Source organism: Doryrhamphus excisus, linkage group LG2 (assembly GCF_037039965.1).
Source record: "Doryrhamphus excisus strain RoL-2023G ecotype Guam linkage group LG2, RoL_Dexc_Guam_v1.1, whole genome shotgun sequence".
Lineage (NCBI taxonomy): Eukaryota > Metazoa > Chordata > Actinopteri > Syngnathiformes > Syngnathidae > Doryrhamphus > Doryrhamphus excisus.
In genome coordinates, this window is record NC_136358.1 from 20,221,993 (window position 1) to 20,230,844 (window position 8,852).

At 43.7% G+C, this 8,852-nt stretch overlaps 1 protein-coding gene across 1 annotated transcript; it reads left to right on the forward strand.

The window, feature by feature from the left end:
* The first annotated feature begins 1,117 nt into the window (after positions 1-1,117).
* cd36 (CD36 molecule (CD36 blood group)) lies at positions 1,118-8,483 on the forward strand. The gene is made up of 12 exons (XM_058077427.2): positions 1,118-1,503; positions 1,699-1,859; positions 3,865-4,009; positions 4,555-4,710; positions 5,925-6,016; positions 6,085-6,134; positions 6,212-6,281; positions 6,343-6,530; positions 6,598-6,716; positions 6,878-6,951; positions 7,034-7,088; positions 8,066-8,483. The coding sequence occupies exons 1-12, from the start codon at positions 1,378-1,380 to the stop codon at positions 8,240-8,242; spliced, it is 1,413 nt and encodes a 470-aa protein (XP_057933410.2). The 5' UTR covers positions 1,118-1,377; the 3' UTR covers positions 8,243-8,483.
* The last annotated feature ends 369 nt before the right edge of the window (positions 8,484-8,852 follow it).

Below are 8,852 nucleotides of genomic sequence, written 5' to 3' on the forward strand. Positions count from 1 at the left end.
ACATTGGTGAGATAATAAGTGAATAAATCCAGGGTAAATGATATCAGACATTGTGATGTTGGTGAGATAATAAGTGAAAAAATCCAGGGTAAATGATATCAGACACTGTGACATGGGTTAGATAATAAGTGAATAAATCCAGGGTAAATGATATCAGACACTGTGACGTTGGTGAGATAATAAGTGAATAAATCCAGGGTAAATGATATCAGACATTGTGGGATTCATTGGGTACGCGAATAAATTCAGGATAAACGATATCAGACACTGTGACATTGGTGAGATAATAAGTGAATAAATCCAGGGTAAATGATATCAGACATGGTGGCATTCATTGGATAAGTGAATAAATTCAGGATAAACGATATCAGACACTGTGACATTGGTGAGATAAGTGAATGAATTCAGGATGAATGATATCAGACACTGTGACGTTGGTGAGATAAGTGAATAAATCCAGGGTAAATTATATCAGACATGGTGGCATTCATTGGATAAGTGAATAAATTTAGGATAAATTATATCAGACACTGTGACATTGGTTAGATAATAAGTGAATAAATCCAGAGTAAATGATATCAGACATTGGTGAGATAATAAGTGAATAAATTCAGGATAAATGACATCAGACATTGTGACATTGGTGAGATAATAAGTGAATAAATCCAGGGTAAATGATATCAGACATTGTGACATTGGTTAGATGATAAGTGAATAAATTTAGGATAAATGATATCAGACATTGTGACTTTGGTGAGATAATAAGTGAATAAATCCAGGATAAATGATATCAGACACTGTACAGTAGACAAATCATTCACTTTAGTCATACAGTCCAGAGTCCCTCACGCATGCAGAAAGGTGACTGCTGCTACCCCCTGGTGGTGACTGTAAAGCCCTGCAAGACGGTCCAATGGAGTCAATGGGCAGCACAGATCTTCTCTGCAGACGATGGTTCTTTCCTCGCCACGCTCGCAAAACAACGTGTTGCCCGTGAGCAGTGAAGCAGAAGGACGGAAGATATCGGCCATATCAAGCAATTAAAAAGCTTCCATATATCATCCACCTGATAAATACCACGTTAATCAATCAACTGTTCAAAGAGAGGCAGCCACGTGATCGCGTGTTTCCAGGCAGGTCCGCAACTCCTCCGTCAACCTTTGACCCGGTTATCTCCGATGATCTCACCTGAAGGTTCAGCCTTACGTAAGCGGCAGGTATAAGGCGCGCACCTTCACCTGGCCGGCCGCACAATCCGCTGATGCTGCACCCCCCCCCGCCGGCGCTCGCTCTCTGCAGCAACACCAGCCAGCGACAGCCAACCCGGAGACAGAGTCAGGCGGACGGAGGCAGGCAGGGAGGGACACGCCCGCCGCCATGGATTCCTGCTGTAACGCCAGGTGCGGGCTGATCGCCGGGGCTGTGATCGGGGCTGTGGTGGCCGTGCTGGGTGGCATCCTGATCCCAGTGGGGGACATGTTCATCGAGGAGACCATCAAGCAGGTACGCTGCTTTGGGAGATCAAGGTGGAAGTCGGCGTGATGCCATCTGGAGGACAAGTTGTCTTCACGCGTAGCGGAGAGACAAAAAAAAAAAAAAAAGCAAATGTTGCCGCCATCTGCGGTTTGATGTACCAGAGGGCGGCTGGCAGGCTCCACGCCGGTTAAAAATAGTCTCTGTGTTGCCGACGGGGTTTAGGAATCCGTCATCGAGCCCGGGACGCCGGCTTATGAAAACTGGGTGTCAACGGGGGCCTTCGTGTCCAGGCAGCTTTGGTTCTTCGATGTGCAGAACCCCCGGGAGGTGGTGGAGCAGGGGGCTGATCCGGTGCTGCGGGAGAAGGGACCTTATACCTACATGTAAGATGCCTTCATGTCTGATATCATTTATCCTCAATTCATCCACCTATTATTATTATTATTGAATGCCATCGTGTCTGATATCATTTATCCTCAATTCATTCAACTATTATTATTATTATCTGATGAAAGTCACAGTGTCTGATATCATTTATCCTCAATTCATTCACCTATTATTATTATTATCTAATGAATGTCACAGTGTCTGATATCATTAATCCTCAATTCAGCCACCTATTACTATTGTTATTTAATGCCATCGTGTCTGATATTGATCCTCAATTCATTCACCTATTATTATTATTATTATTATTAACTAATAAATGTCACAGTATCTGATATCATTTATCCTCAATATATTCACCTATTATTATTATTATTGAATGAATGCCATCGTGTCTGATATCATTGATCCTCAATTCATTCACCTATTATTATTATTATTATTATTAACTAATAAATGTCACAGTATCTGATATCATTTATCCTCAATATATTCACCTATTATTATTATTATTGAATGAATGCCATCATGTCTGATATCATTAATCCTCAATTCATTCAACTATTATTATTATTATTATCTAATGAAAGTCACAGTGTCTGATATCATTTATCCTCAATTCATTCACCTATTATTATTATTATTATCTAATGAATGTCACAGTGTCTGATATCATTAATCCTCAATTCATTCACCTATTATTATTATTGAATGCCATCGTGTCTGATATCATTTATCCTCAAATCATTCAGACTATTATTATTATTGTATGTCATCATGTCTGATATCATTAATCCACAATTCATTCACCTATTATTATTATTATTATTGAATGAATGCTATCGTGTCTGATATCATTTATCCTCAATTCATTCACCTATTATTATTATTATTATCTAATGAAAGTCACAGTGTCTGATATATTTATCCTCAATTCATTCACCTATTATTATTATCTAATGAATGTCACAGTGTCTGATATCATTAATCCTCAATTCATTCATCTATTATTATTATTATTGAATGCCATCGTGTCTGATTTCATTTATCCTCAAATCATTCACAGACTATTATTATTATTATTGTATGCCATCATGTCTGATATCATTAATCCACAATTCATTCACCTATTATTATTATTATTATTGAATGAATGCTATCGTGTCTGATATCATTTATCCTCAAATCATTCAGACTATTATTATTATTATTGTATGCCATCATGTCTGATATCATTTATCCTCAATTCATTCACCTATTATTATTATTATTATCTAATGAAAGTCAGTGTCTGATATATTTATCCTCAATTCATTCACCTATTATTATTATCTAATGAATGTCACAGTGTCTGATATAATTAATCCTCAATTCATTCACCTATTATTATTATTATTGAATGCCATCGTGTCTGATTTCATTTATCCTCAAATCATTCACAGACTATTATTATTATTATTGTATGCCATCATGTCTGATATAATTTATCCTCAATTCATTCACCTATTATATTGTTATTATTATTATTATCTAATGAAAGTCACAGTGTCTGATATCATTAGTCCTCAATACATTCACCTATTATTATTATTATTATTATTGACTGCCATGTGTCTGATATCATTAATCCTCAATACATTCACCGATCATTAGTATTGTTGAATGAATGCCATCGTGTCTGATATCATTTATCCTCAATTCATTCACCTATTATTAATATTATTTAATGCCATCATGTCTGATATCATTCATCTTCAATTGATTCTTATATCCATATGCAATGAATGCCGGAGGATCTGGTATCATTGATCCCAAATGTATTCATTCATTATTATCAAATGGATGCCACAGTGTCTGATATCATTTATCCCAAATTTATGTGTTTATTATTGTTGAATAATATCATTGATCCCAAATCATTAATTTCTTCTTCCCCAATGAGCATACCAGTGTCTGATATCGCCTAAATATGCGACATGTATTTATTTTGCTGTGTTTCAGGGTTAGCTATTTACCCAAAGCTAACATCACCTTCAACGCCAATCACACCATCTCCTTCCTGATGCCCCTGGAGGCCATCTTTGTTCCGATCATGTCCGTGGGATCGGAGGACGATATCATCACCTCGCTCAACTTGGCTGTGGCCGTAAGTGACACCAGGAATTAGCCATATCCCTAAGCTAAGAAAGAATACCGAATGAAAGCGGGAACCCCTGAGGACCCCTTGTCCTAGAAATCAGGGCGGCCAGAAGTGGGCCGGGGATAGACCGGCCCAGACAGAGACCAGGAAGTCCATGTTGGTAGCAGATCCTAAAAACAGCAGAGCTCTCATGTCCTTTATGACTTTGTTTATCATCCATGTGCTGAGGTTGAGATAAGAACAGCCTTGCACTGACAAGACGCACAAAATTAGACGGGCGCCCCCGGGGCGCACCCCCAGAATGCTAGGAGCAAAGTCATCCAGCTAGTATTGTGCTTGGTGACCGATGAGCCCGGTGTTGTGTTGGCGTCCGCCCGGTCATCGATCATTTCAGATGATAGATAAGACGCTAAGTCAGCACTAATGATGCTAATCTGTTAGCACATGGGGTTTGTTGTGGTCGTAAAGCTGCTCAATTGCCGTCTTTATCTTTTATCTTCACCTGAAGACGTGTGACTTGGTTGCCTTTCTCTTTTTTTTTTTTAAACCAGGGAGCTTACTCGCTGGTTCCCAAACCTCTCCACGTCATGCTGGAGGCCATGATGAAGGCCAGCAACTCCTCCTTGTTCCAGCGCCGCACTGTCAAGGAGCTGCTGTGGGGCTACCGAGACCCCCTTTTGAAAGGTGTCGTGGGGCTCTTCTCGCCTGTAAGACCGCCGCACGCCTTCCTTGGACCATTCCCATGCTTTACTCATACTCTTCTTGGATATATTTCTATATGCCATAGTTCTAGTTCTAGTCCAGATCGGCTTGATAAAAACTCCCCCAAAAAGGTTGGAGTTGATGAAAACTCAAAAGAACCAAAAAAAGGTTTTAGTCTTAGCTAGTTTAAGCCGAAAAATGTCAGATATAAAATAATATAAATATATACCATAAAATATATAATATAATAATATATTACAAGGGTTGCACGGTGGACAAGTGGTTAGCGCGCAGACCTCGCAGCTCGGAGACCTGAGTTCAATCCCACCAATTTCAATTTACATGTTCTCCCCGTGCATGCGTGGGTTTTCTCCGGGTACTCCGGTTTCCTCCCACATTCCAAAAAAAAAAAACATGCTAGGTTAATTAGCCTCCAAATTGTTCATAGGTATGAATGTGAGTGTGAATGGTTGTTTGTCTTATATGTGCCCTGTGATTGGCTGGCTCGCCAGAAGAATGGTTGTTTGTGTACAAGTGCACTGTGATTGGCTGGCTCGCCCGAAAAATGGTTGTTTGTCTATATGTGTCCTGTGATTGGCTGGCTCGCCCGAAGAATGGTTGTTTGTCTATATGTGCCCTGTGATTGGCTGGCTCGCCAGAAGAATGGTTGTTTGTGTACAAGTGCACTGTGATTGGCTGGCTCGCCCAAAAAATGGTTGTTTGTCTATATGTGTCCTGTGATTGGCTGGCTCGCCCGAAGAATGGTTGTTTGTCTATATGTGCCCTGTGATTGGCTGGCTCGCCCCAAAAAATGGTTGTTTGTCTATATGTGCCCTGGGATTGGCTGGCTCGCCCGAAGAATGGTTGTTTGTGTACAAGTGCCCTGTGATTGGCTGGCTCGCCCGAAAAATGGTTGTTTGTCTATATGTGCCCTGTGATTGGCTGGCTCGCCCGAAAAATGGTTGTTTGTCTATATGTGCCCTGTGATTGGTTGGCTCGCCCGAAGAATGGTTGTTTGTGTACAAGTGCCCTGTGATTGGCTGGCTCGCCCGAAGAACGGTTGTTTGTCTATATGTGCCCTGTGATTGGCTGGCCACCAGTCCAGGGTGTACCCCGCCTCTCGCCCGAAGACAGCTGGGATAGGCTCCAGCACCCCCGCGACCCTTGTGAGGATAAGCGGTAGAAAATGAATGAATGACGGTGTTTGTGTTGTCCCCAGTATAACGGCACCTACGACGGCTACTACAACATCTTCAGCGGCAAGGACGACGTCTCCAAAGTGGGCATCATCGACACGTGGAAAGGATCCAAGTAAGAGTCCCGGACGAGGTGATATCCCGTGTGGTAATAACATCCCAGCCTGGTTTTCGTTTTTTAAGGAGCCTCAGTTTCTGGAACGACCCGTACTGCAACATGCTCAACGGCACAAGTGAGGTTCCCCCCTCAGATCTCAGGTCTTCCATCCTAAAGTGGGCTCTCTAATCTGCCTTCACCTCCATGTTCCAGCTGCTTCCTCCTTCCCGCCCTTTGTGGACCAGACCAAGCCGCTCTACTTCTTCTCAGCAGACATCTGCAGGTGAGAAAAAAAACGACAACCAAATCCCAGCGAGGCGTCACTGCGACACCTTCCCCTGCAGGTCCGTGTCAGCCCTCTACCAGCAGACTTTAGACCTGAAGGGCATCCCGGTGTACCGCTTCGGGCTCCCGCCCTCCACTTTTGCCTCGCCGGACGTCAACCCTGACAACCACTGCTACTGCAAGGATCCCAAGACCACCAAGAACTGCACCATCGCCGGGGTGTTGGACCTGAGCTCCTGTCAAGAAGGTTAGTCCGACCATGAACCCGATTGTCAAGTTCTCGGATTTCACGGATGAAAACATCTTCTTAACAGGAAATCCCATCTACATGTCTTTGCCTCACTTTCTGTACGGAAGTCCGTCCCTGCAGGAGGCCGTGCAGGGACTCCGGCCCAACGAGGAGCACCATTCCACCTTCCTGGACGTGGAACCCGTAAGGAGGCTTACATAAGGCTCTGTCTCATTAGCATGGTGGGAATAATAGCACATGGAACCGTCAGCATGGTACCGGTCTGGGGTGGTGGGGGGGTACGGGGTGTCCCCAAGCCAAGCGTCCAAAACCAAACAATGATCTCAATGAACTCTTCCTTCCAGATGACCGGATTCACTCTCAGGTTTTCCAAGAAAATCCAAGTGAATATGATGTACGGACCCTCCAATGTCATCACGTAAGTGCTTCCGGATACGTTGGGAATACGTCTCATCCTTCTCCGCTTAGCGACGCTTCAAAGACAAACTGTGTGTGCTCAGGGCGCTGAAGAAGGTCAAGGACTACACCATCTTCCCCATCGTTTGGATGGACGAGGTAACATCACGTCAACATACACCTTTACTTCCAATGCACCCCAAAAGCGCCACGTCTTTCCTGTTTGACCATATATGGTCAATACTAGACAGTCCCACTTTCACAAGCAGATATTGCATCATACATCTACACTAGTAAGATTGTCGTTTGAGCCTATCCACGTGCTTCTCAGCCAGTCTCTGCGTCAATCAAAGGTAGATGTTGAAGTAACGAGGCAAGATGGTGCGTTTGAACCAGATAGCTTCAATAGCTTGTCTCCATTTATGTCGTTTGAGCCCATCCACGTGCTTCTCTGGCAGTCTGTGCATCAATCAAAAATAGATGTTGAAGTAACAAGGCAAGATGGTGCGCTTGAACCAGATAGCTTCGATAGCTTGTCTCCATTTATGTCGTTTGAGCCCATCCACGTGCTTCTCTGGCAGTCTGTGCATCAATCAAAAATAGATGTTGAAGTAACAAGGCAAGATGGTGCGCTTGAGCCAGATAGTAGCTTCGATAGCTTTGATAGCTTGTCTCCATTTATGTCGTTTGAGCCTATCCACGTGCTTCTCAGACAGTCTGCGCGTCAATCAAAGTTAGATGTTGAAGTAACAAGGCAAGATGGTGAATTTGATCCAGATAGCTTTGTTAGCTTGTCTCCATTTATGTCGTTTGAGCCTATCCACGCGCTTCTCAGGCAGTCTGTGCGACAGTCAAAGGTCGATGTTGAAGTAACGAGGCAAGATGGTGCATTTGAACCAGATAGCTACGATAGATTGTTTCCATTTATGTCGTTTGAGCCTATCCACGTGCTTCTCGGGCAGTCTGTGTGTCAATCAAAGGTTGATGTTGAAGTAACGAGGCAAAATGGTGCGTTTGAACCAGACAAAAGCAGATAAGTCCGTCAAAGGTCACAAAGCAAGATTACGGGTATGTAGCAGCTAGCGTCTCAGGAAGTATTGTACGTTTGCGCTAACGGAGCCATCGTCCCTGCACAGTCGGCGGAGTTGGACGACGAAACGGCGGAGCTGCTGAGGATGGAGCTGCTGGGCAGCATCCAGCTGCTGGACATCATCCAGAAGGCCATGCTGGGCTGCGGCGTGGCCGTCTTCGTCATTTGCCTTACGGCGTACTGCATAGTCAGGAGGAACCACAACAAGTCGCAGATCGCTTGAGCCAATCCAAACGCTGCTGTGGGACTTTCATATTAACTTGCACTTTTTGAAACGTCTAATTTCAGTGTTATTAATAATAATCATGTTAATACTGTGAATTTTGTAAAGAGCTCAAACAATCAGGGACTTGGAGGTCAGGTTTTTGATCCTTTATCGGCCACCCGCCGTCGTGTCTGATAAGCTAATGTTTTTTCTGTTTTGCTTAACTAGTGGCTTCAAATGAATAAAAGCAGATGAATGTTTGGCTTTTGATGCTTCCTAGCTCTTTGACTCACATCCTCGCAGTGTCCTAGTTAGGGTCCTAGCGCCAGTTCTTCCTACCAATGAAGTGTCCTCCTTTAACTCACGTGAAGCCTGAAGCAACCAAGAGTGATGCAAGCGGACAGGGCCGTTGTGACACTGCGGCTACAAGGACCGGGAGGTGGGTTCCTTGGGTCCAAAGCGGCATTTCATCCCGACGTCTCCGAACGTGTCTGTCCCCTCGGAATTGGCAGAGTGCTGCCTCAGCAAAGTGTCACATTGGTAGCGCCGTCACGGAGGTCTCCCGGGCCATTCCGTCCGAACACAGCACCAATACTAAAATATGACCATGAATTCCTCGCAACAGTCA

Excerpts from the sequence above, each read along its gene's own strand:
- cd36 (XM_058077427.2), top strand. The coding sequence starts at position 1,378 with ATGGATTCCTGCTGTAACGCCAGGTGCGGGCTGATCGCCGGGGCTGTG. Across the intron at positions 6,717-6,877 it reads CCTTCCTGGACGTGGAACCC|ATGACCGGATTCACTCTCAG; the intron begins GTAAGGAGGCTT and ends TCTTCCTTCCAG. Across the intron at positions 6,952-7,033 it reads GGACCCTCCAATGTCATCAC|GGCGCTGAAGAAGGTCAAGG; the intron begins GTAAGTGCTTCC and ends GTGTGTGCTCAG.